Below are 27,055 nucleotides of genomic sequence, written 5' to 3'. Positions count from 1 at the left end.
ATATCCCTTCCGTTTTTTTGCTCTGTATTCAATGCTTTATAAAAAATGTTACAAATGATCGGATTTAGTTCAGATATGCGCCATTTCGTTCGATAATCTGCTTTCATTTAGACGGTAACTTCATAATACCCCCCCTCATAGAAGCCCCCCCTCTTATTTGCTAAGAACTCGGACAGTTGGTCGATCTTCTGGTCGATCGCCTGCTTCAAGCGGTCCAGTTGTTCGTAGTAGATAGTAGAGTTAAGCGTCTGACCATATGGGAACATCTCATAGTGGATGATTCCCTTCCAATCCCACCAAGCACGCAACAAAACCTTCCTGGCTGTCAATCCCGGCTTGGCCACTGTTTGGAACGATTTACCGGCCTTCGACCACGACCGCTTTCGCTTGATATTGTCGTATGTGATCCATTTTTCGTCGCCTGTCACCATCCGCTTCAAAAAGGGCTCGAGTTTTGTGTGATCATACGCCAAGGGGTGCATAGTTCTTTAGAAAATATTCTTCAGCATTTTCGATTCGCTGTTCAATTAATTGTCTAATAAAGATATAATCCGCAAATGGTCACTGTACCTTAGGCATGTATATCTAAGAATGTCTCGGCAGACCATTGATCAAATCGTCGATTTTGTTATCTCTTAATCGTCTATATTCATATTCAACATAATAATATTTTCAGAATTTCATTTTGTAGATGTGTAAAGCATCAAACTCCCAAATCAGTGCAGGATTAGTACTCGAATAGCACCATTGTGATGTTCGACGGATAGTACTCTTGCTAATATTGCGATGGGTTTTCGGCGAAAATAACTGGGAGATATTCAAATAATTCTTATTATTCCAGAAATCTATTGTAGTCCTATGCTCGGTTTCTGGTTAGCTTTGCTCCTATCCAAATAAGTATAAATACAACATAATTAGTGCAGTACGAATTCATGTTCTAACAGCTTCCAGCATCATTATATTCGTGAACATTACTACTACTCCTGTGGAAGAGAAGGATACCCATCACAGTGTTTCCTCCACCATCCATTTTCCATTTTTAACTCCTTTAGAGTGGCAAGGACAATATGGACGGAATAGATGAATATGTTCCAGAAAAAATCAAAATCCTCTAAATAATATTATAGCATTAAGAGTTACTGGTCAAAACCTCGAAGTCATTTCTTTCACATTTCAAAATTTTAAATGAGCTTCGAGGACTTCAAGTATATTGAGTTTAGAGTTTATTTGCCTCTTCCGAACAATAATTAATGATTTCCAATTTTAACTTTTAATAATTTTTACTATGTTCTTTCGCTAACGCCAAGCATATCCAAAAATCTTTGTTTTTCGGTTAGTTTCCTGAGCTTGACATTATCGCTAGCCCGAAGATAGATAGAATACGAATTTCCCACTTGTTGACCGATTGTAATGTTCCATACTGCTGTCGCATTTTCTTTATTTTTTTAAATTTCACCTTAATTTGAGTGGCGTCACTCCTACCGACCAACCTTCGAATGAAATTAAACACAAATTCATTATTTTCAGAAAAAAAGAAACAGTTATGTTAACAGTATACAGTACATATTTTATTTGCTTGTAATTAAATTCATTTTAATGCCTTAAATCATAAAAATATAAAAATGTGATGAAGAATGTGGTGAATGCGAATTTACTTGACAACCTGTCACCGTCGGTCGTCGGTCGTCGGCCGTCGAACATCTCATTTGTAGTCGCGCTGTGTAAATTATGAATTTAATATACAGAGCACGCGTCTGCATTTTATTTCGCGGCCAACAGCTGTTTACTACATGTTAACCAAAACGAAACACTCAAACGGGATTTATTGCTGAGTTATTATTATTTTAGGACCACATTCCGCAAAGGCTACTTGAGCCTTTTTGGCGAATTTTTTATGGCCCTTGAGCGGATGCATTGCGTGTGTGCGTGAGCGTGCTGTTGCGTCCGTTAGAAATGTGAGAAACACGGAAAAATAATACCGACGATTCGCATAACCAATCGCGTGCTAACAAACAAGCCTAATCTAAGATTGTTAAAATGCTGCGAATAATTCAGCATAATCGTGTCCATTAAAATGGAGCGCATTTTCATTTCCATTTCCACTTTTGTATAGCGCGGTGGCGAGAGTGGGGAGTGGTGGAGAGGGATGTTAATTTTTTTTTGTGTTTGCCAATCAACAAGGCGATAACTTTTACGGCTGGCAATAAGAAATTCGGTAATTTGTGCGCTTTTTTGTGCCCAGGTGCGGATGTATGTGTGTCTCAGAGTAAGTGTGTATGTGCACTTGGGAGAATTAATTGTGTAGATTAAAGAATTAAAGAAATACTTAGAAGTAGTAAAATGTAACAAATTGTATGTATATGTACTTATGTATATATCAATTAAAATATGTTTAGTGGGGTTTAGAAATAGAGCAGCTAGCCTTCCATTAATATGAAAGAAATTTGCTAAATATCCAAATTTGTATCAATAATTAAACTTTGAAGCAAAATATTTTTAAAACAAGAACTTGAGTCTCCAAAAGGATCATTGCCATATCAGACAACAGATGGTGATGGTACCACCACAAAACATAAAATACCTGAATTTGTAGAAAAGGTCGATTATGGCTAGCTGTATTCAATAAAGGCCATAAAGCTTACTTAGAACCTTAACTTGGTTCGAATGTTAACTAATACACTATGGTTTTAATCCGATATAATAAATCTGTCCACTCTTGGACCACTTTTTTCTGTGCACATACTTGAGGACATAATGCTATCATTAGCTGAAGAAAAGCTTCAAAACGCGAATTGTGTTTACGGTCCTGAAACTGTAACAGCCATTAAAGTGTAATTTTTGTTTCGTCGATTCCGTTCCGGTACCGGCACTACGTTCTGGAGGATCAATTCTCGAATTGACGGTAATCGTCGACACCGACCGTCAAGTAACATTTTTTCAATTCCCCAGGTAGCTCCTTGCACAAGAACCGCTTGGAACCATTTAAATAAAGCTGAATACAAAAAGAGGTCCAAAAACCTCATAGCCCGAACTTCCATACATGAATCGTAGCAGATTCGATATATTTCTGAAGCGGATGGTTACAGGCGACGAAAGGTCACTTACGACAACGTCAAACAAATGGGGTCCTGGTAGAAACGTGGTGACTCCGCGCAATCGGAAGGCAAGATAGAATTGATAATCAGAATGGTTTTGGTTATATGTCTGTTGGGTTGACGTGGAAGCATCTACTATGAGCTGCTCTCCTACGGACAAACTCTTATTTCGAACCTGTACTCTCAGCAATTAGACAGCTAGAAGACATAGATTGCCCAGGAAAGGCCTTTGGACAATAAAACAGGAATTTTGTATGATCAGGACAATACCAAACCAGACTTCGGGTACTGTGTTTTGGAGGCTTCTAATCCCTCAACCTTACAATCCAGGCCCGACACCAAATGAGTACTTCCTCTTCCTGTCGAACTCGAATTTAAACTTTAAATTTAATACAAAATTAATTGTTTTCTTTCTACTAGACCTTATATATTATCGTGCTTCTGTTTCTGTAAACAACATATTCTATATTTAGTAAAATTAGAACCATTTAATAACGACGAATACTGCAGACGATGGAACGATGAGCTGTATGTGTTATTCGACGACATAGACATAGTCCAGCGAATAAAAAAACAGCGGCTACGCTGGCTAGGACATGTTGTTCGAATGGATGAAGGTGCTCCAGCTCTGAAAGTATTCGATGCAGTACCCGCTGGTGGAAGAAGAGGGAGACCTCCACTCCGATGGAAGGACCAGGTGGAGAGGGACCTGGCTTCGCTTGGAATAACCAATTGGCGCCAAACTGCCAGAAGGAGGGATACGTGGCGCGCTGTTTTGGACTCGGCTATAACCGCGTAAGCGGTGTCTACGCCAGTCAAGAAGAAGAAGAACCATTTAATATATTAGAAAGCGCTGCTAGTTTTATGAACAACACTATACACAGTATATACAGACATATATATGTATATACACAAAATCCTTAATTTCCATTTACTTGAGGTAAAGAAAGCTTTTAAAACATTCTATACATAACTATCCACACCATGTTATCCATAACACCCATATGCAGCCACAGCACCACCCATAAATTCCGCTGCACATATGTACGTATCTACATATGCCCACCCACACTTAGCCACATTATTCTTAAAAATCTCTGATATACACTGCCTTTTCGCCATTTCAGCACATTCCGCCTCATTATTCATCAGGAATTCCATTTCGTATATTTAATGCATTGAATACAAATTTTCCACTCGCGTTGCAATTTCCAAATCTAATTTTCCATAAGAAAGCCAAAAGAAAGAATAATACACCGCGCATAGCACATAAAACAGCTTATGTAATTTTGCTGACTTCTTTCAAATAATGTTTTCGCTTCCACTTTTACATTGTTTTCGGCGTCTTTCTTTCAGCGCGCTTTTTACAGAATTTTTTTTAATATTTTTTTCGAACTTTTCTTTTTTTATTTTTACACACAATGAAATTTATTTCCACCGCCCACAACAACAAGCAGTAGTACCATAAGCGTTGCTTTGTTTTAGCATAAAATTCCTATTTGTTGTTTTTGTTGTTACTGTTACCAAAAGCATTGCAAAAATCACCAGCAGTCCGTGGAGCAATGGCGCTCTGTGGTCTTCAATAACCACACTCGCTGTGCAGAAACGAATCAACCAACGCCAGTGGCATTGCCTTCTGCTGTGCTGTGCGGTGCGCTGCGGTTTGTGCTGCCTGTGTTGCCATATTTCTGCATAATTTATAGCATGCACTCGCATACAGGCGGCTGGAATAAAAACATACAAAATGTATGTGCGCACGCTGGTTGATTCAGATTGCTTTTGCTGCAAAAACAGACTTATTTTCTTGGTTGTTTGGCTCAAAATAATTACAAATACACATTTACATACTTATTTGGAATGCACTAAAGGTACAGTGTTGCAAGCAAATGGCGAAAATTTCAAAATTTAAAATTATTATAATATATAGTTTGTGCCATCAGCCCTCACTTTTGCAGTTTTTACCACTCGATGCGTCGCGATCATCAATATTTTTCTTTAGCTCATTTAAATAGCAATTTCGAACCATTTCGCTAAATTAATGAGGAATCAGTCTGTAAACTCACTTATCGTTTAAAATCTCTATAAATATTTTATGCATATTTCTCGAATCAAGGTCCACACTTTCAATGAATAAACGACAGTAAGGCTTCATAGATTTCTGGTAGTTGTTGAATGACAAATATTAGCAAGTTATTTCATTTTATCTCATCTAAGAGAACTATTCGGTATGAACGTCTGATCCATATAAGGTTGGTGGCTGTCTTGAAAATACCAAGAGTATTTTCCCATAATTCCTAAATGCAGCATACGGCCTCAATAAACAAATTATACTTATTTTTATTTAAAGCTAGGAATTTAATTTCTCTCCAAGAATAACCACTTCTCTGTGCATCTGCTTCAACTTTCCATCTCCATGTGTTGGTTGGTCTCCCGCGTCTTCGGCTTCATTGGGAATTCCAGTCTAGCGTTGTTCTACTAATGTCTTCGTGAGGCTTTCGCAAATTGTGGCCGATCCAATTCCATTTCTGACGTGGAATTTCTATATGGATCGGTAGCTGCCTGGTTACGGCCCAGAGGTTAGCATTACTAATAACGTTTGGCCAGAATATCCACATCGAGTAAGAAAGGATTGCAGCGTTTGTAAAACGTTCGCTGCAATATTCCACGTCACGCAGCTATATAGCACAACTGATTTCACGCTTGAATCGAATATTTTTAGCTTCGTACGTATGGATTTATGTGTCGATCTCCAGACTTAATCCGACATGCCGAAGACAGCGTGACTTTTGGATATTCGATTTCGATTTGCTGATCCACCATTTTAGTTATAATGCTACCTAAGGAGCAAAACTCATCGCCTTCTCTGAGACATGTGTCAGCGATCTGTAGATTTGGCGTTTCGGTTGTGTTGATGCACATGAGTTTTGTCTTCGCTATATTGATTTTTAGTACCGTTTGTGCGGGATTTATATTATATTACTGAGATCATAGCACTTGATTAGTTCTAAATGTAGATCTAATCCGGTTACTTAGACTCGATACTCTTCTGCGGTATTTCGCCACCAAGCGTTTTTTATTTTATTCACTTAAGGAAGCTCTTAGAAACCATATATTGTTCACATCGGTTTGGAAAATTTAAAATTATTATTGCGTTATAACGCCTATGTTCGTTGCATAATTTGTAGATCCATATACTAAACCATTGAATGACATGATTTATACAAACAAATACAAAATACATATGTATATAAGATACTCTAAATGAGGATGGTAAAAATAATTTTTTCTACATAGATTTCTTTCAGAGAAATGTATTTATATTCATTTTAGGACCATTTAAAATGTATTTATTCTCCTTCTATGATTATAGACTTACTTTGCGCTACAGACTCGGTACCATTTAGAGAGCCTTCAGCTCTATATCTTTGGAATATATTCCAATGACCGATAACCGAAATAAGTGATACCTAAGTTGACAAATGCTTTGTTGTTCTATGTGAATAGTTGGATCTTGTTTCTCACCTCCTTACAAGTCAAACCAAAGATTGAATTACAAAAAATTTAGTATTTTCAATGCTATTTCTTGAGAATGGATTTGAAGTTGCAAGGAGAACAGTATGTATATATATATGTACATATTTAAGAGGTCCACCATTCAATACGTTCACAACTCAAACAAACCCTATAATGGCAAAAAAGAGTAGCTTAGCACCACGTACGATGTGGCAATATCACAAGTATTATTTTTTCATTAAACGCGTGATGTCATTTCGTCGCCCGAAATTCCATTACCTTAAATCATTTCCCAACCATAAAATATGCAACCAACGCTTTGCAATTCTAATTATCGCCATTATTTATGTCTGCAGCAATTACAAAAAGGACTCACTGTGTGTGCTGTTTTGCATACGCGACGCGACGGCAGCCGGTTGTCTTTCGCTTTCTGCCATTATTATTGTTATTATTATTTTCGCGTTTTGCCATTCTTCTGCAAGAATAGAATTTAAGTAGCTAACCCAACGCACACCCACACACACAAGCAGGCGAATCTGTGCCGTTTTCTTTGCGCCGAAATCCAGCAGCTTTCTGCATGCATAGTTTATGTGCTCGAGCGCTAGACGGGCGGCACAGCGAGTAGCGAGTGCTTAAACGATTTCCCACGACAACAACAACTGAGGACTTGCTCTACAAAAGTAAATGCATAAAAGATACACATACTTCTTGCAGCCCACATAGGCGGTTACTCATATCCTGTCGGCTTTTTGGTTTGCCGCCTCAGCAAATGCCTGGCCGCCTGTGTGGTGACTTTATTCACATCACAAAATTCCTATTTTATTCTCGCCTTAAAATTGCTATTTTTATAGCTCATTAAATTTTTGATTTATTCCCGCCGTGGTTACAAGGCGTCTCCCTCTCTTTCATACGTCGCTTGAATTCTTAGCTCTTGGCTTTGTTCTTTTTGGCGTTGAATCCAATGCACTTCCAGTCCATATTTCAAGCAGTGTGTGTTGGTGTGTGCGTGCTAAGGATAGCTCTTCAACTAAATGTAGTCGTTTATTGAAATCCACAAGCGCACATATAATTATTTTCGAGGCGAAGGATTATTCGCGCCTAAAAGCATGCTACAATTCAATGCACGTTAAATAACGCGCACTCATTCGTTCGTTCATTCGCTCCTCGTTGAGTGTGTGTGTGTGTGTGCGCGCCGAACGCTTGCAAGCATTCGTGAAATTTATGTGGATTTCATCAGCTGATAACACATTTGCAAATTATTTCGCGTAAAATACTTTGGGGAGAAATCACAATCACTTGCAGTCCTTGCCACAGCCAACAAGTCGAATTTGCCCCAAGAGCAGCGCACTAGCACAGCTACTGGATATATGGCCTATCAATTTAACGCAGCAAGTCAGCCATAACACGGCTAGGCAGTTCGACCTTCGGCAATGTTTTTGGCCACATTCTGTTTTTGGTGGTGAGTTCGCGGTGTGTCGTGCTCGATTGGCGTTGAGTCAGCAATCAGTGGCACACCACGCCACTCACATCGGTTTGTGGTGCTTCGCAGCGCTGTCTGCCATTTTTGCGTGCTACGCTCTCTCTTCCTCTCGTTTCTACCAGCGCGGTTTGAATACGCAAGTGTCTTATTAATTTTGATTTTTGCAATTTGCAATTTTTATATTTCGGCGCATTCGAATTAATTCAGTCAATTTCACATTAGCATAATGATTATTAATTTTGCATTTTTTTACTTTTACGGAGTGCAGTTGGATTTAGCTTTTTATGGCGGGTTTAATGTGGGCAATTTATTATGAGTTGCTCGATTAAATCAATAAGTAGATGCAAAGATTTGAATATAATATCAATTTGTAGGAAAAAGGCAAAGTTGGGAGTTGAAGTTCCGTACTGGAATATGCGTTTCAGCTTAGATATTCTTAGAGTAAAAATCACCTTAATTGTGAAGTTGGTTAGTATTATGTTGTCTCATATAAGGTAGTTTTGGGCTAAATATTTGACATTAAACGTGTTTTTGAGTGCAATGTTTCACCAGTAACCATGTCCAACTTTGAGTTTTTCATTTTTATTTTGTATTTCTTTTTAACCGAAAACTCTTCAACTAAATACTTAAATTATACACATTTTTGGTTATGTTTGAATGTTTTACTTTATTACTTTACTTCGTTTTTAGATTACATTCTGTCAAATAAGTACCTGGAAATTCACATTTTAAATTTTCCCGCTGAGAATATTTCTAAAATATTTTTTCCCAGATTGGCACAACTGTCAGCCAGTATTCTGTCAATTTTTATTGCTATGTGTCATCTAGTTTGCTTACGGCGTCATTAGGAACAAGTCAACCTTTTGGGTGCGTTGCGATTTTTACTATGGATAAAAATATTGAACAAAGTTTTTCTGTGAAATTTTGTGTTTTAAATGAAATTTCTTGTGCCAAAACGTTGGAAATGTTGAAAAAAACATTTGGTGTTTCAACCATGCCGAAAACTCAAGTTTACGATTGGTATAAATCGTTCAAAGAGGGGCGAAAAGAAGTGAACGATTTGCCACGTTCAGGACGTCGACCTCTTCAACTGAAGAAAACGTCGACAAAATAAAAGAAATGGTCCTCGAAAATCATTATAGTTTGCGAGAGATAGCCCAAATAATGGACATGTCTCATGAGACTGCGCGTCATATTTTGATTGATGTTTTGGGTATGCGGAAAGTCACATCGGGATTGGTGCCAAAAGATCTGAATTTTCTTCAAAAAGTGAATCGCACAAAGCGATCATTGTGAACGAGTTTTTGAACAAAAATTCAACAAATATCATCGAACAACCATCGTACTCTCCAGATATGTGGCCTCGTGTGAATTTTTCCTGTTTCCAAAACTCAAACTACCACTTCGAGGAACCCGTTTTGAGCGCTTTGAAGACATCAAAACTAATTCGCAACGAGAACTGAAGGCCATCGCGGAATATAGCTTTAAAAAGTGTTTCGATGATTGGATTGTTCGTTGGAAGAAGTGTATTGCCTCAGAAGGGGCCTATTTTGAAGGATGTTTGTGTTTTATTTCAAATTTCCGGGTACTTATTTGACAGAATGTAGTCTTCTTTCTTATACGAAATCACTTATGCATTACACATTGATGAACGGGTTGGCAGCAGCCGGCTTATAGTATTCTAATACAAATCAATTATTTATTAAATTCCCATAGATGGAAGGCTGGCTTATCCACAAATAATTCACAAAATTTCTTTCTTTTTTAACTGGATTTGCAGCATCCAGGGAAGCTGCTACCCAATTTTACTTTTAATAATATATAAACGTACGTATGACCATCTCTAATGATTAACATTTTTCTTTCATTTACTATTTTAAATATATTACGTCCTATTTTTAGTGATTTTTAGAATTCTTTTTCAATGACCACTAAGTAGATAGAAACTTAAGTTTATTATCATTTTATTTTGATAGTCTAAATAAAAATTTTATGCTAAAAATATGGTGTAGAACTTGAGTTACAGCGTTCTGAACACCCTCGCACACTTCCTCCACGATTCCGGCTGACTGGCTTATCGAAAAGGAAAAAAGTAATATCAAGAGAATATACCAAAAATTGGATTTTTGGTAGACATTTGAAAAGAAAATTGCGAATTTTGCGTTTGTTATTTAGTTTTTTGTTATAAAAAATCGAAGTTTTTGGAATTTTGAAATAATAACAGAGCGTTCCATGCTGTGACATGTGCTGAATGTACCCTATAAATTTAAAGTCATTCGGTCAAGCCGTTTTTGAGATATGATGGAGGAAAGTTCGAGAAAACACGGATTTGAGAAAAACGCATTCAAAGTTTCCAGCTGACAACTGAGCGGTAGTCTAGACATGTTATATAAGCAATTTATGATAAACCCATCACAAGGGATGACACCGTTAATGGCTTTGTTTGTACTTTTTTCGCCGTTTATAATATATTTTGCATTTTCTGGTAGCATGAACAATCGGTAGCGCCAGAAATTAGTCAAATGAGCTTGCAAATTGATTATTTTTAGAAAAGGAATTTATTCAAAAAAGTACTTTCCCAACCAATATTATCTTGGATACCGATCAATCAATTCTGAATGAATATTATTGCATCTTATAGTTGTCTCTAGATGCAAACAAATTTATTGCAGTACGAATAAAATTATATAGGTGAATCTCAGTCTTTGTGCTAATAATGAAAGAATTTTTTGAAATTAAAATATGGCTATATTTTTCGACATAAGCTCCATTTACGTGTAGGAATATCATTATTATAACAGTGCTACATATAACCATTCATTACTCTAACTACTTTTTGAGCTTGGGAAAAACGAAGTAATCTCGGGGCAAATACGGTGAGTTGTGGACTACTTCATGTATAACCTACATTCTTTTCTATCATTCGTTCCAGAACAGGGAGCATCATTTATGGTGATACGGTTCCTATAACAGCAAACTAGTCCGGTGAATATGCTGGGGCAGTTTTGCTATAAAACTTATCAAGGCGATGTTTTGCATCAACAGTGTGTTTTCCCACCAAGAAACACGGTTTTATCGAACCAAGTCATTGTTAACAAAAATTCCAAAAGTAGCCGAAATGTTATGAAACTTTTCAATAATTCTATTTATAGTTAGTTTACATTAGTACTTTAAAACAAGGTTAGAGACTTTCCAGCAAATGTAGTAGAAGCATAACTAAGTAGTACTAAAAAATAATATCTTGAATGAGATTGAACCAATAATCTATTTTAACCTATGTTGGTATTAATTGAAGTTCTAAACACAAGATAAATACTCATAATTTGACTAGCTGAGCAATATATCCCATTTGTATTTTATTATAAAACTATACATATGATAGATTTTAGTTATACCTATACAGCCGCTCCCTATTTCCCAACCCAATTATTTTCAAGATTTTCCTCAAAAGATAGCTACTACAGTGGTCACCTTGCTTTACTATATGCATTTTCACAAATAACGGTAAATAAACCTGCTATCATACGTTATCCATAATTAGCATATAATTAAACGTCAAATGACAAATGTTTGATTTCAGTTCGGTGTACTTTGTTGAATTACGCAATTGTATTTGGATTTGTTGATGTGATTTTATGGTACAATGGTTTTAGATTAGCTGTCATGTCATTTATTAATAGTTACATACACAGTTTACATAGCTAAACAATATTAATTTAAGCGGCTTTTATGCGTGTTTGATATTATTGTGCGAATAAGGGGCGCTCTGCATATTTTATGGCGCCTGTCTGATTGAGTTTTCGATAAATATACATTTTGGAAAGTGTGGGAATTCCAGGTGTTTTTAAATAAATCTATAATTATGATTTAATTGAGTAGTTGAAAAAATAGAGAGTTATAGGAAAGAGATTTAGAAAAAGATAGGCATATGTATAGATAGAAATACAGATATAGAGAGGATTGAGGTGGAGATATTGATAGATAAAAACCGCGAAATCCCTTTACAAATCTTATTTGTAAATTAGGCTTTTATATTAATATACCTGTTGATACCTTCTTTTGAAATCTTAGTAACGACTGAAGTAATCAATTACTTTGAATATATATCCTAGTTTGCTAAGAGCGTCACATTTTTCAGAATGTGTCTGAAATCAGATATTAAGCAAGTTTGACTATAGATCTCAGCTAGCAATTGTCAAATATGAACACAAATGAAAGGTCTTGACGTTTCGCCACGCGCTTGTGCTCCCATTGGGGGTTGTAAGTTACCTCGTTCCTTATATAGTCATATTAATCTACTTACTTACTGACAGTAAAGGGTCCAACTTATGTTAAACTACATATCTACTCATGCAACAGGTATTTAAATTACAATTTTGTATGGTGTAAGTAATTTGGATATATTAGAATATATTTAATATATTTTGAATGAATTATAAGGGTGGTCTCCTAAAAATTTAGGTAAGAATGAGTATACTATTTAATGAGTATGGAGGTATTAATACCTTCATACATTTATTTTAATGCGATTAGTCATTTGTCATTAAATGACTTTTCGATTTAAAGTATCTATTTGTAGATAATGTACATACCTACATACGTACATGTATACAAAAATATCAGCTTATTTATATATTATATTGAACATGTTCGCTGTATTGAAATCAATTATTTGTCGAAGAGATGAGTAAGGTGTTGTCAAATTAAATCAAAGCTTACTGAGTATGTATTAGGGTAGTTACAATTGAAATTGAACCGAGATAAACCGTTTCGAAAGTTAAATTCATTCTCATTTTAGTGTTTCTCCATGTTCTAATATATTTAAGATGTAACTACTCGGTATAAGGATTGAAACTTTGGTTCTTTTCTAAATAAAAAATAAATTTATTTTATTTATTTTGAGTATTCCAAAAATAATATGAAAGTCCACTCTATGTGAGGAGGTGATCGAATCATCTGGGTAGGCACACCTGGAGCGTATGCAGCGAACTGATTGACATTGAAATTTTTATCGATTTAATTTGTGAAAGACTCTAACCACTTTGGCTATACATGCGACCTCAAACGCAAGAGTCAGTCCCGTTAACCTCGCTTCTCTTTAAGAGTATTAGCTCAAATGTTTGTTATAATCATTGAATCCACAGCGACTTCGAATTCGATCGATCGAAAATTTTCAAGCTATCATTGATACCGTCGATTTTTTCGACTTTCGTCGACAAATGCGACAAATTTGATAAAACAATTTCTCTGTACTTTTTGCTTCGTTTAAAAAAGTTTAAAACTGACCTCCTCATCGAATGAACTTAAAGTTACTTAGATAAAGGCCTCACCACCTGTATCAGATATGCTTTGTGCGTTTTTGTAATTTTTTTCAATCTTAAAATCAGTTTCAAACTGTAAAAAAATTCGTTATCAACCCTAATAAACATGATGCCTTTACTCATTTTCATTCATCCAGTTTTGTCCTGGATTGGAGAGCCTACACAATTTAACTTTTGTAAAATTTCTTCCTAAAAAATACTTAATTCGCTTGAGGCGCTTTGAGAAAATTCTTGCGCTATTTCGGGGTGCAACTTTATATCGTATTTAAACGCCTCAAATTAAGTTTTGTCAAAGTGTTCTTGTCTCTTGTCTCTAAAATAACCATATAAAACCTAATTTAGTCCATCATCAGTAATTGCTTACATAAAAACTTCCAAATGGTTTATTTCTTTTTTTTTTCTTTTTTTCCGCAACTCATTCACCAACGGATATATTTCGATCAAAATTTTCGATTTTGTGGATTCAATGATTTCGTAATTAGCGACATCTATTAGCCACGGAATGTATTTTTTCGAGTCCGTAAGTGAGTTCAATGTGATATTAAAATTTATTTGCGATACTGATTCAATGATTTGACCCATTTAGTATATGGTGATTTCAACTATGTGCTATTAATTTAAATATAAAAATTTAAGTACACCCCTAATGTGCTTAGATGATATTATATATGGTATATCATTTGTACAAATATGTGTTAATGTGACATTGTTAACGATTCAAAAGCTGATTAAAATGTCGACGCAATGCTCTGTTATGCGATTATGGCTGATTGCACAACGGCATTTGTGTTTCTCTATGCGTGTGTGTGAGTGTACATATAGGTATATGTAGGGATATGTGTAGGATTTAATATGGTGTAGTAAATATTTACAAAACTGCTGCAATACTGCTGCTAACGAGATGATATTTAACAAGATGCCACAATAAATTTACGCCTGACATGCAAATGCAAGCAAATAAAATAATGTGGCAAAGGACCAAGGATAACGGCAAATATACATATATATTTACAGTAGGGGATATGAGTGATACAGATGTGTGTTTGTCAGTGTGCAGTGGTGATCAAGTAGTAAAAAGAGTTCAGAGAAAATGTTTGCGAGAGATTTATAAGCCACCGAGTTGAAGAAATATATATAAATGCTGCGTATAACAATTGTTGTTGTCGGTCGGTAGCCTTTATTTATGCTATTCAGGCGCACTTTGTTTGTTTGCGCCGCCATTCATGCCAAATAATTTAATTCGAGCAGAAGGCAACCCACGCAGCCGAGCTCTCACTCACTGTAACTGACTGCTTTTTCATTCATTGTTTTTTTGTTTCTTTGCTGCAGATACGCTCCACATCAAGTACCCGCATGGACCGTCCGCAGCGGATATAAATCGTCTTCTCAATGCGACAACAACAACAACATTGGACATGACATTGGGTGGCAAAGGCGGTGCGCTCACCGGCATTGGTGGTGGTGGCAAGTGGCGCACTGAAGTGCAGATCACTGAAGGTCAGCTGGGCGGCGTTGGTGGACGTGCCGGTGAATACCAACCTGACCTGCTGCCCGCGTACAGCACCCACAAGTCGGTCAACAATAGTTGTAGTAACAGTAACATTAATGGTCATGCCAACAGTGCGGTTGGCAATCAGCAAGGACAGCTTTATAGTCCGATAAAACCAACGAGGACAATAAATCTGCACGATGACCAGCAAATGTCACAGCAGCAGCAGCAACAGACAACGCATCAACAACAACAACCCATTGTGGCCAAGAGTAAATATAATATCAATGCGCAAGAGTATCTACAGTCCAGGTATGGCACGGCCAGCAAACCTCACGAGAAGACTTTGCGTCGCGGTGACGTGATTGCAGTGGCGACGACCAGCATCGCGCTCACCACGACCGGTTCATTGCCGACGACAACGGTGAGCGTGTCCAGTGGCGCGGTGCCGCAGTCGGAAAGTGGCTTCTCAACGCTGCAACGACACAGTAAATCAGTCGCGTTGCCGCCGCGCACACCCACCGATACGCACGCCGTGACTGTGGCGGCGTCCACCAGCAGTAACAGTTATGGCTACGAGTATCGTCAGCCACCGCCGCCACCCTACAACTCGGCGCATCGCACTGCGAGCGGCTTGCAGCTGCTTCAGCGTCGCACCAGCATCAACAATGAGGCGAACAATAGTGAGCAAACGGGCGCGACGAAGGACCTTGGCTATCGGGAGACAATAAGCGGTAGCAATTATGGTGGCGCGGGCGTGGGTGATGGTGCACGTCAGACCATTGTGACAGCATCCTCATCACTGCAATTCCTCACGACCACAGGCTACGGTGGCAATGCGGCGCCCCAACGGCAGCTGCTTTGATTGTCGACGCAGGCGGGTGTGCTGAGATAGAATATCGGGCGGCTGCTCTAAGCGGCGCGCTCGGTTGCGGTGATTTGTACAGGCGGTTGAGCATTGGTGGATGGCAAGGTAAGTGAAATGTTTAGTAAATTTATATAAAAGGGATTAGCAAATTAGAAAAAAATATTGTTACTGACCTTGCAAAAAATGGAAACAATTAATATTGGACAATTTGTCTTCCAAACCGCATAAACTAATTTGCATACCGCATAACCACATTGATAAAGTGGATATATGGAGGGGGAACAAAAATATATTTGCATGTTTTTCTAGTTAAAGATAATTCTACAAGTACTGGTAGTTATCCAACAGTGAGAACATAGGGATGAATATTTATTTATGGTAGTCCCAAGCTACATCCAAAGTAACATTATCTTAAGATATTCCCCTAAACCTTGTTAACAATGATATTTTTATGCTAATTTGGGGTCGTTGATCATATAAATAAAAAAAGTTTATTTTCCTATGCGCTTTCAAGATATAGACAACAAAAATAATTTTGGAAACTTCATGTCCATAAATTATTTTTTATAACTCCCAAAAACGTTCAAATTTTGAAAAGTCTTCATAAATAACCGTGTTATAATTCTTATTAATATACTACTATAGAAGTAAACCCAAGCTTAGAATATCGACCTTTTTTTAGTTTCTTTTATGGTTGCTAGTAGTGTAGGTAGTAGCTGGAGAAGAATCTTAAGACGCTTTTTTAATAAGTTCATTACTCTTTCAAAAATCCCCAAAATTAGCCTAAAAATATATAATTTATTGTTATATATTGTCCATTCCTTGGAAACGGTAGGAGTTAAAGACGACATAAATAAATTAATACAGAAGGACTATGGTATTTTCTGATTAGTGAACTTAATACCTTGCTATAATGAAAAGTCGAGAAAAGTTATTAGCTACCCTGTATACTATACTAGACTATAAAGACTAGAACAAGAGAGCTGTTTAGTCAAGTCAGTTTTTACTCGTCAAAAATAAAACTCTTGGTGACGAAAAGAACAAACCTTTATTCTTTTATGAATAATTTGATATCAATTGATTGGTTTTAATTTGGAGAATAAATTTCTTATAGTTTCTTTGAGATATGGTATTTCTAGCTTAAGTGAAGAGTCATAAAGTAGTCCTATTTATCAAAATAGTTTGTTTTCTTATACGAGTTAGTCTTTGTATGTTAGTTACTTCGTCCCATATTTCTGAAAAGATCTTATTCTTCTCAAATGCGGCTTCTTGACTCTCATTAAAGATTAACTAGAAGCACCGATCTTAGGCAAATTTTATTTTGGAATTCTTGAGAGTAAATCTAAACGATTGATGTCAAATTTATTTATGCAGGAGTAGGAGGTTTATTACTTATTTTCCAAAACTTTTTATTTTTGACAAATAAATATTTGATTTGGTTGAACTTTTATAATACTACCTACTTTCTACTAAAATTCTACAACGGAAAAAACTTAAACAAATGCTAATTCTGACATAAAAGGTTGGATCCCAAAAAAAAAATTATTTACTGATCCTGCTCGATCTACAGGCAATGGTAAATATCCGAGCTGTATCAGTAAAATTTCGGCTTCAACTTAATACCTGTATGTTTTTCTCTAATTGTTTAATGCGCTTAACAAAGATCCAACCAACCATATATATTATAACTACATATCCCTATATTAAAAAATCTCCTTGATATTAATAAATGATCATATGCAACATTCTTATAAATCATTTCATTTATTAATATTGTTTTTATTATTATATTTTATATAAATTATGCAATATTTATTTCACAATGATTCCATATACGAAAACCTGCATCCTTGCTTACATTTTTTTATTTCATATCCTGATATACTTTATTGCTTCGTTTTGTATTAATTACACGAAAATAACCTTTCGATTAAGTGAAACACACATATATACTTCTATTTTTAATACCAAAAATATTATTTTAATTTTTATTTACTATATTATTTACATAATATTCGGTTTATAATTATTCAATACATTTATTTATATTATCTATTCAGTTTATTACGTAATTAATTACATACGTATGTATTAAAAAACTCTTAATTTGCATTATTCTAAATGTTATATTTAATTTTTTTTTTAACTTTTCTATTTACGATATTTTGCCATGAATTCAATCGGTTTGCATTCAAGTCTTCGCCCTCCTTCAACGGTTCATCCACGATAGATCCTTAATCGATAGCGCCATGGCAACTGTTCTGTAACATAAAAAACAATATAATTTGTGTGATTGTGTTAACTTTTAGCATACTTTTTTATATAAAAATATATTATCTCTACCGAGAGCACATAACTAATATACTCATTCAGTCAACCGGTTTACTACAATAACCGCTATAGGAGCTCCTGCTATAGGAGCTGAACCGTCCTGTAGGATTTTCGTACACGCTCCGAAAGCGTAGCTCCTGCTATAATAGCTGAATCGCCTGTAGGATTTTCGTACACGCTGCGAAAGCGTAGCTCCTGCTATAGGAGCTGAATCGCCTGTAGGATTTTCGTACACGCTCCGAAAGCGTAGCTCCTGCTATAGGAGCTGAATCGCCTGTAGGATTTTCGTACACGCTCCGAAAGCGTAGCTCCTGCTATAGGAGCTGAATCGCCTGTAGGATTTTCGTACACGCTCCGAAAGCGTAGCTCCTGCTATAGGAGCTGAATCGCCTGTAGGATTTTCGTACACGCTCCGAAAGCGTAGCTCCTGCTATAGGAGCTGAATTGCCCTGTAGGATTTTCCGTACACGCTCCGAAAGCGTAGCTCCTGCTATAGAAGCCGTCCTGTAGGCCTTTCGTGCACGCTCCGGAAGCGTAGCTCTTGCTATAGGAGCTGGATCGTCCTGTAGGTTTTTCGTACACGCTCCGAAAGCACTTGCTATAGGAGCTGAATCGCCTGTAGGATTTTCGTACACGCTCCGAAAGCGTAGCTCCTGCTATAGAAGCTGAATCGCCCTGTAGGATTTTCCGTACACGCTCCGAAAGCGTCCGAAAGCGGTGCTCCTGCTATAGGAGACGTCCTGTAGGCCTTTCGTGCACTCTCCGGAAGCGTAGCTCTTGCTATAGGAGCTGGATCGTCCTGTAGGCTTTTCGTACACGCTCCGAAAGCGTAGCTCCTGCTATAGGAGCTGGATCGTCCTGTAGGTTTTCCGTACACGCTCCGAAAGCGTAGCTCCTGCTATAGGAGCTGAATCACCCTGTAGGCTTTTCGTGCACGCTCCGAAAACGTAGCTTCTGCTATAGGAGCTGAATCGCCCTGTAGGATTTTCCGTACACGCTCCGAAAGCGTCCGAAAGCGGTGCTCCTGCTATAGGAGACGTCCTGTAGGCTTTTCGTGCACGCTCCGGAAGCGTAGCTCTTGCTATAGGAGCTGGATCGTCCTGTAGGTTTTTCGTACACGCTCCGAAAGCGTAGCTCCTGCTATAGGAGCTGAATCGTCCTGTAGGCTTTTCGTACACGCTCCGGAAGCGTAGCTCTTGCTATAGGAGCTGAATCGCCCTGTAGGATTTTCCGTACACGCTCCGAAAGCGTAGCTCCTGCTATAGGAGCTGAATCGCCTGTAGGATTTTCCGTACACGCTCCGAAAGCGTAACTCCTGCTATAGGAGCTGAATCGTCCTGTAGGCTTTTCGTACACGCTCCGAAAGTGTAGCTCCTGCTATAGGAGCTGAATCGTCCTATAGGCTTTTCGTACACGCTCCGAAAGCGTAGCTCTTGCTATAGGAGCTGAATCGCCCTGTAGGATTTTCCGTACACGGTCCGAAAGCGGTGCTCCTGCAATAGGAGACGTCCTGTAGGCTTTTCGTGCACGCTCCGGAAGCGTAGCTCTTGCTATAGGAGCTGGATCGTCCTGTAGGTTTTTCGTACACGCTCCGAAAGCGTAGCTCCTGCTATAGGAGCTGAATCGTCCTGCAGGATTTTCGTGCACGCTCCGAAAGCGTAGCTCCTGCTATAGGAGCTGAATCGTCCTGTAGGTTTTCCGTACACGCTTCGAAAGCGAAGCTTTTGCTATAGGAGCTGAATCGCCCTGTAGCGTAGCTCCTGCTATAGGAGCTGAATCGTCCTGTAGGCTTTTCGTGCACGCGCCGAAAGCGTAGCTCCTGCTATAGGAGCTGAATCGTCCTGTAGGTTTTCCGTACACGCTTCGGAAGCGTAGCTTTTGCTATAGGAGCTGAATCGCCCTGTAGCGTAGCTCCTGCTATAGGAGCTGAATCGTCCTGTAGGCTTTTCGTGCACGCTCCGAAAGCGTAGCTTCTGCTATAGGAACTGAATCATCCTGTAGGCTTTTCGTGCACGCTCCGAAAGCGTAGCTCCTGCTATAGGAGCTGAATCGTCCTGTAGGCTTTTCGTACACGCTCCAAAAGCGTAGCTCCTGTTATAGGAACTGAATCGCCAGTAGGATTTTCGTACACGCTCCGAAAGCGTAGCTCCTGCTATAGGAGCTGAATCATCCTGTAGGCTTTTCGTGCAGGAGCTCCTGCTATAGGAGCTGGATCGGCCTGTAGCTTTTCGTGCACGCTCCGAAATCGTAGCTCCTGCTATAGGAGCTGAATCATCCTGTAGTCTTTTCGTGCACGCTCCGAAAGCGTAGCTCCTGCTATAGGAGCTGAATCATCCTGTAGGGTTTTCGTGCACGCTCCGAAAGCGTAGCTCCTGCTATAGGAGCTGCATCGTCCTGTAGGTTTTCAGTACACGCTCCGAAATCGTTGCTCCTGCTATAGGAGCTGAATCACCTTGTAGGCTTTTCGTGCACGCTCCGAAAGCGTAGCTCCTGCTATAGGAGCTGGGTCGTCCTGTAGGCTTTTCGTACACGCTCCGAAAGCGTAGCTCCTGCTATAGGAGCTGAATCATCCTGTAGGCTTTTCGTGCACGCTCCGAAAGCGTAGCTCCTGCTATAGGAACTGAATCATCCTGTAGGCTTTTCGTGCACGCTCCGAAAGCGTAGCTCCTGCTATAGGAGCTGAATCGTCCTGTAGGCTTTTCGTACACGCTCCAAAAGCGTAGCTCCTGTTATAGGAACTGAATCGCCAGTAGGATTTTCGTACACGCTCCGAAAGCGTAGCTCCTGCTATAGGAGCTGAATCATCCTGTAGGCTTTTCGTGCAGGAGCTCCTGCTATAGGAGCTGGATCGGCCTGTAGCTTTTCGTGCACGCTCCGAAATCGTAGCTCCTGCTATAGGAGCTGAATCATCCTGTAGTCTTTTCGTGCACGCTCCGAAAGCGTAGCTCCTGCTATAGGAGCTGAATCATCCTGTAGGGTTTTCGTGCACGCTCCGAAAGCGTAGCTCCTGCTATAGGAGCTGCATCGTCCTGTAGGTTTTCAGTACACGCTCCGAAATCGTTGCTCCTGCTATAGGAGCTGAATCACCTTGTAGGCTTTTCGTGCACGCTCCGAAAGCGTAGCTCCTGCTATAGGAGCTGGGTCGTCCTGTAGGCTTTTCGTACACGCTCCGAAAGCGTAGCTCCTGCTATAGGAGCTGAATCATCCTGTAGGCTTTTCGTGCACGCTCCGAAAGCGTAGCTCCTGCTATAGGAGCTGGATCGTCCTGTAGGCTTTTCGTGCACGCTCCGAAAGCGTAGCTCCTGCTATAGGAGCTGAATCACCCTGCAGGCTTTTCTTGCACGCTCCGAAAGCGTAGCTCCTGCTATAGGAGCTGGATCGTCCTGTAGGCTTTTCCTACACGCTCCGAAAGCGTAACTCCTGCTATAGGAGCTGAATCATCCTGTAGGCTTTTCGTGCACGCTCCGAAAGCGTAGCTCCTGCTATAGGAGCTGGATCGTCCTGTAGGCTTTTCGTACACGCTCCGAAAGCGTAGCTCCTGCTATAGGAGATGGATCATCCTGTAGGCTTTTCGCGCACGCTCCGAAAGCGTAGCTCCTGCTATAGGAGCTGAATCATCCTGTAGGTTTTCCGTACACGCTCCGAAAGCGTAGCTCCTGCTATAGGAGCTGAATCATCCTGTAGGCTTTTCGGGCACGCTCCGGAAGCGTAACTCTTGCTATAGGAGCTGGCTGTACGGAAATCCTACAGAGCGATTCAGCTCCTATAGCAGGAGCTACGCTTTCGGAGCGTGTACGGAAATCCTACAGAGCGATTCAGCTCCTATAGCAGAAGCTACGCTTTCGGAGCGTGAACGGAAAGCCTACAGGACGATTCAGCTCCTATAGCAGGAGCTACGCTTTCGGCGCATGTACGAAAATCCTACAGGGCGATTCAGCTCCTATAGCAGGAGCTACGCTTTCGGAGCGTGCACGAAAATCCTACAGGATGATTTAGCTCCTATAGCAGAAGCTACGCTTTCGGAGCGTGCACGAAAAGCCTACAGGGTGATTCAGATCCTATAGCAGGAGCTACGCTTTCGGAGCGTGTACGGAAAACCTACAGGATGATTCAGCTCCTATAGCAGGAGCTACGATTTCGGAGCGTGCACGAAAAGCCTACAGGACGATCCAGCTCCTATTGCAGGAGCTACGCTTTCGGAGCGTGTACGGAAAACCTACAGGACGATCCAGCTCCTATAGCAGAAGCTACGCTTTTGGAGCGTGCACGAAAAGCCTACAGGATGATTCAGCTCCTATAGCAGGAGCTACGCTTTCGGAGCGTGAACGAAAAGCCTACAGGACGATCCAGCTCCTATAGCAGGAGCTACGCTTTCGGAGCGTGCACGAAAAGCCTACAGGACGATCCAGCTCCTATAGCAGGAGCTACGCTTCCGGAGCGTGCACGAAAATCCTACAGGACGGCTCCTATAGCAGAAGCTAAGCTTTCGGAGCGTGCACGAAAAACCTACAGGATGATTTAGCTCCTATAGCAGAAGCTACGTTTTCGGAGCGTGCACGAAAAGCCTACAGGGTGATTCAGATCCTATAGCAGGAGCTACGCTTTCGGAGCATGTACGGAAAACCTACAGGACGATCCAGCTCCTGTAGCAGGAGCTACGCTTTCGGAGCGTGCACGAAAAGCCTACAGGATGATTCAGATCCTATAGTAGGAGCTACGATTTCGGAGCGTGCACGAAAAGCCTACAGGACGATCCAGCTCCTATAGCAGGAGCTACGCTTTCGGAGCGTGTACGGAAAACCTACAGGACGATCCAGCTCCTATAGCAGAAGCTACGCTTTTGGAGCGTGCACGAAAAGCCTACAGGATGATTCAGCTCCTATAGCAGGAGCTACGCTTTCGGAGCGTGAACGGAAAGCCTACAGGACGATTCAGCTCCTATAGCAGGAGCTACGCTTTCGGCGCATGTACGAAAATCCTACAGGGCGATTCAGCTCCTATAGCAGGAGCTACGCTTTCGGAGCGTGCACGAAAATCCTACAGGATGATTTAGCTCCTATAGCAGAAGCTACGCTTTCGGAGCGTGCACGAAAAGCCTACAGGGTGATTCAGATCCTATAGCAGGAGCTACGCTTTCGGAGCGTGTACGGAAAACCTACAGGATGATTCAGCTCCTATAGCAGGAGCTACGATTTCGGAGCGTGCACGAAAAGCCTACAGGACGATCCAGCTCCTATTGCAGGAGCTACGCTTTCGGAGCGTGTACGGAAAACCTACAGGACGATCCAGCTCCTATAGCAGAAGCTACGCTTTTGGAGCGTGCACGAAAAGCCTACAGGATGATTCAGCTCCTATAGCAGGAGCTACGCTTTCGGAGCGTGAACGAAAAGCCTACAGGACGATCCAGCTCCTATAGCAGGAGCTACGCTTTCGGAGCGTGCACGAAAAGCCTACAGGACGATCCAGCTCCTATAGCAGGAGCTACGCTTCCGGAGCGTGCACGAAAATCCTACAGGACGGCTCCTATAGCAGAAGCTAAGCTTTCGGAGCGTGCACGAAAAACCTACAGGATGATTTAGCTCCTATAGCAGAAGCTACGTTTTCGGAGCGTGCACGAAAAGCCTACAGGGTGATTCAGATCCTATAGCAGGAGCTACGCTTTCGGAGCATGTACGGAAAACCTACAGGACGATCCAGCTCCTGTAGCAGGAGCTACGCTTTCGGAGCGTGCACGAAAAGCCTACAGGATGATTCAGATCCTATAGTAGGAGCTACGATTTCGGAGCGTGCACGAAAAGCCTACAGGACGATCCAGCTCCTATAGCAGGAGCTACGCTTTCGGAGCGTGTACGGAAAACCTACAGGACGATCCAGCTCCTATAGCAGAAGCTACGCTTTTGGAGCGTGCACGAAAAGCCTACAGGATGATTCAGCTCCTATAGCAGGAGCTACGCTTTCGGAGCGTGAACGAAAAGCCTACAGGACGATCCAGCTCCTATAGCAGGAGCTACGCTTTCGGAGCGTGCACGAAAAGCCTACAGGACGATCCAGCTCCTATAGCAGGAGCTACGCTTCCGGAGCGTGCACGAAAAGCCTACAGGACGGCTCCTATAGCAGAAGCTAAGCTTTCGGAGCGTGCACGAAAAACCTACAGGATGATTTAGCTCCTATAGCAGAAGCTACGTTTTCGGAGCGTGCACGAAAAGCCTACAGGGTGATTCAGATCCTATAGCAGGAGCTACGCTTTCGGAGCATGTACGGAAAACCTACAGGACGATCCAGCTCCTGTAGCAGGAGCTACGCTTTCGGAGCGTGCACGAAAAGCCTACAGGACGATCCAGCTCCTATAGCAGGAGCTACGCTTTCGGAGCGTGTACGGAAAACCTACAGGACGATCCAGCTCCTATAGCAGGAGCTACGCTTTCGGAGCGTGCACGAAAAGCCTACAGGATGATTCAGCTCCTAGAGCAGGAGCTACGCTTTCGGAGCGTGCACGAAAAGCCTACAGGACGATCCAGCTCCTGTAGCAGGAGCTACGCTTTCGGAGCGTGCACGAAAAGCCTACAGGATGATTCAGATCCTATAGTAGGAGCTACGATTTCGGAGCGTGCACGAAAAGCCTACAGGACGATCCAGCTCCTATAGCAGGAGCTACGCTTTCGGAGCGTGTACGGAAAACCTACAGGACGATCCAGCTCCTATAGCAGGAGCTACGCTTTCGGAGCGTGCACGAAAAGCCTACAGGATGATTCAGCTCCTAGAGCAGGAGCTACGCTTTCGGAGCGTGCACGAAAAGCCTACAGGACGATCCAGCTCCTATAGCAGGAGCTACGCTTTCGGAGCGTGCACGAAAAGCCTAAAGGATGATTCAGCTCCTATAGCAGGAGCTACGATTTCGGAGGGTGCACGAAAAGCCTACAGGACGATCCAGCTCCTATAGCAGGAGCTACGCTTTCGGAGCGTGTACGGAAAACCTACAGGACGATTCAGCTCCTATAGCAGGAGCTACGCTTTCGGAGCGTGCACGAAAAGTCTACAGGACGATCCAGCTCCTATAGCAGGAGCTACGCTTTCGGAGCGTGCACGAAAAGCCTACAGGACGATCCAGCTCCTATAGCAGGAGCTACGCTTTCGGAGCGTGCACGAAAAGCCTACAGGATGATTCAGCTCCTAGAGCAGGAGCTACGCTTTCGGAGCGTGCACGAAAAGCCTACAGGACGATCCAGCTCCTATAGCAGGAGCTACGCTTTCGGAGCGTGCACGAAAAGCCTAAAGGATGATTCAGCTCCTATAGCAGGAGCTACGATTTCGGAGGGTGCACGAAAAGCCTACAGGACGATCCAGCTCCTATAGCAGGAGCTACGCTTTCGGAGAGTGTACGGAAAACCTACAGGACGATTCAGCTCCTATAGCAGGAGCTACGCTTTCGGAGCGTGTACGAAAAGCCTACAAGGTGATCCAGCTCCTATAGCAGGAGCTACGCTTTCGGAGCGTGTACGGAAAACCTACAGGACGATCCAGCTCCTATAGTAGGAGCTACGCTTTCGGAGCGTACACGAAAAGCCTACAGGACGATCCAGCTCCTATAGCAGAAGCTACGCTTTCGGAGCGTGCACGAAAAGCCTACAGGATGATTCAGCTCCTATAGCAGGAGCTACGATTTCGGAGCGTGCAAGAAAAGCCTGCAGGGTGATTCAGCTCCTATAGCAGGAGCTACGCTTTCGGAGCGTGCACGAAAAGCCTACAGGACGATCCAGCTCCTATAGCAGGAGCTACGCTTTCGGAGCGTGCACGAAAAGCCTACAAGGTAAATCGAGAGAAAATGTACTCCATTGATTAATGTGCTCACTTGTAATAAGTGTGATGTTATATACATCTATATTATCGGATACTAAATTGGCGGCTTTTTTTCGAGCATGGCAATAATTTGAGCCGGTCTATATACAATATTAATCTGCCAGGGGCAGCCACACATATTTGTCTTAAGATATCCGGATACAAGAATCAGAAAACAGTTTAACAAATTATAAAAACATTCCAAATTGAAACTAACGGTGAACTAAAGGGATCAATTTTTGTTAGTTATAGATATCGAGATTTTTATAGGCATTCTGGGGTTTATATAAAAAGGTTTCATCAAAGCAGACTAACATTAAATATAAATGCTTTCGAGCTCTTGCCACACTTGTGGAATATCTTTGAGCTCAATATTTAGCATATATTTGCAACATACTTGCAACAAAACACAAGCTTTATGCAACGACACTTCCTATAAACATGGATACTGGAAAAACTAACCACCCACACACACAACACATTCGCACCTACACACATAAATAAATCTCAATGTTGGTTGAGAGAAACATTTTCAACTAAATGTTGTACGCCGCTCATATTTAGGACAGTTCAGCTGAGCTGAGCTGAGCATGACGCCGTTATTGGCATGTAAGTATGGGCTTCTACGGTATAAGTGCAAGTACTCGAATGCGCCATTCAAGAATGATTGTGTATGTGTGTTGTTGTTGTTGTTGAAGATGATGATGACGACGGCACATTTCGTTTGCAACATGACAGAACAACAAACAACAACAATATCAGCAACAGCAAACAAACCGCGGCAAGTTGCATTGCTGATTTGTCATTGAACCATTCAAGCGTATCGCCATTTTCGCATTTCATTTTGCATTTCGCACAACGGCGATATTTCACTTTTGCTTTTGCTTTGGCACTACACTCGTCAACAACAGCAACAACAATAACAGGCATTTGACTATTATTGTCGGAGGATTTGTTGTGTTTTCCATTGTGCCAGCGAATGTTTGAAAGCCGCACAGACAAGTCAGCCAGCCAGTGCAAACGCTTTTGCAAAGGTATGCAAAATGGCCGAAATGGAGAGGGAGTGAGTGCAAGAGATAGAGGATGTCAGCTCCACAGAACTCTAGGAATGCCTTTGCGTTT

At 40.9% G+C, this 27,055-nt stretch overlaps 2 protein-coding genes across 10 annotated transcripts in view; one reads left to right on the top strand and one right to left on the bottom strand.

Annotated features, from left to right (window-relative positions):
* The window catches only part of LOC105215508 (uncharacterized), a 360,283-nt gene that overhangs the window by 320,520 nt on the left and 12,708 nt on the right, over positions 1-27,055 (top strand). For all 5 annotated transcript variants that reach the window (XM_054232144.1, XM_054232145.1, XM_054232142.1 and 2 more), the window contains one exon: positions 14,739-15,871. In XM_054232144.1, coding sequence (XP_054088119.1) covers positions 14,739-15,763 — 1,025 coding nt within the window. In that variant the 3' untranslated portion in view covers positions 15,764-15,871. The remainder of the gene's footprint in view (positions 1-14,738; positions 15,872-27,055) is intronic.
* Positions 17,781-27,055, bottom strand: part of LOC105212012 (uncharacterized) — a 463,761-nt gene continuing 454,486 nt past the window's right edge. For 3 of the 5 annotated variants that reach the window (XM_054232153.1, XM_054232154.1, XM_054232155.1), the window contains one exon: positions 17,781-18,027. The gene's annotated coding sequence lies outside the window, so the exon portion shown is untranslated. The remainder of the gene's footprint in view (positions 18,028-27,055) is intronic. The other 2 variants (XM_054232157.1, XM_054232156.1) reach the window with 1 other exon arrangement.

This window comes from Zeugodacus cucurbitae, chromosome 5 (genome assembly GCF_028554725.1).
Source record: "Zeugodacus cucurbitae isolate PBARC_wt_2022May chromosome 5, idZeuCucr1.2, whole genome shotgun sequence".
In the NCBI taxonomy this organism is placed as follows: Eukaryota; Metazoa; Arthropoda; class Insecta; order Diptera; family Tephritidae; genus Zeugodacus; species Zeugodacus cucurbitae.
The sequence above is the reverse complement of the archived record's forward strand: the minus strand, read 5'-3'. Positions and strand labels throughout refer to the sequence as shown.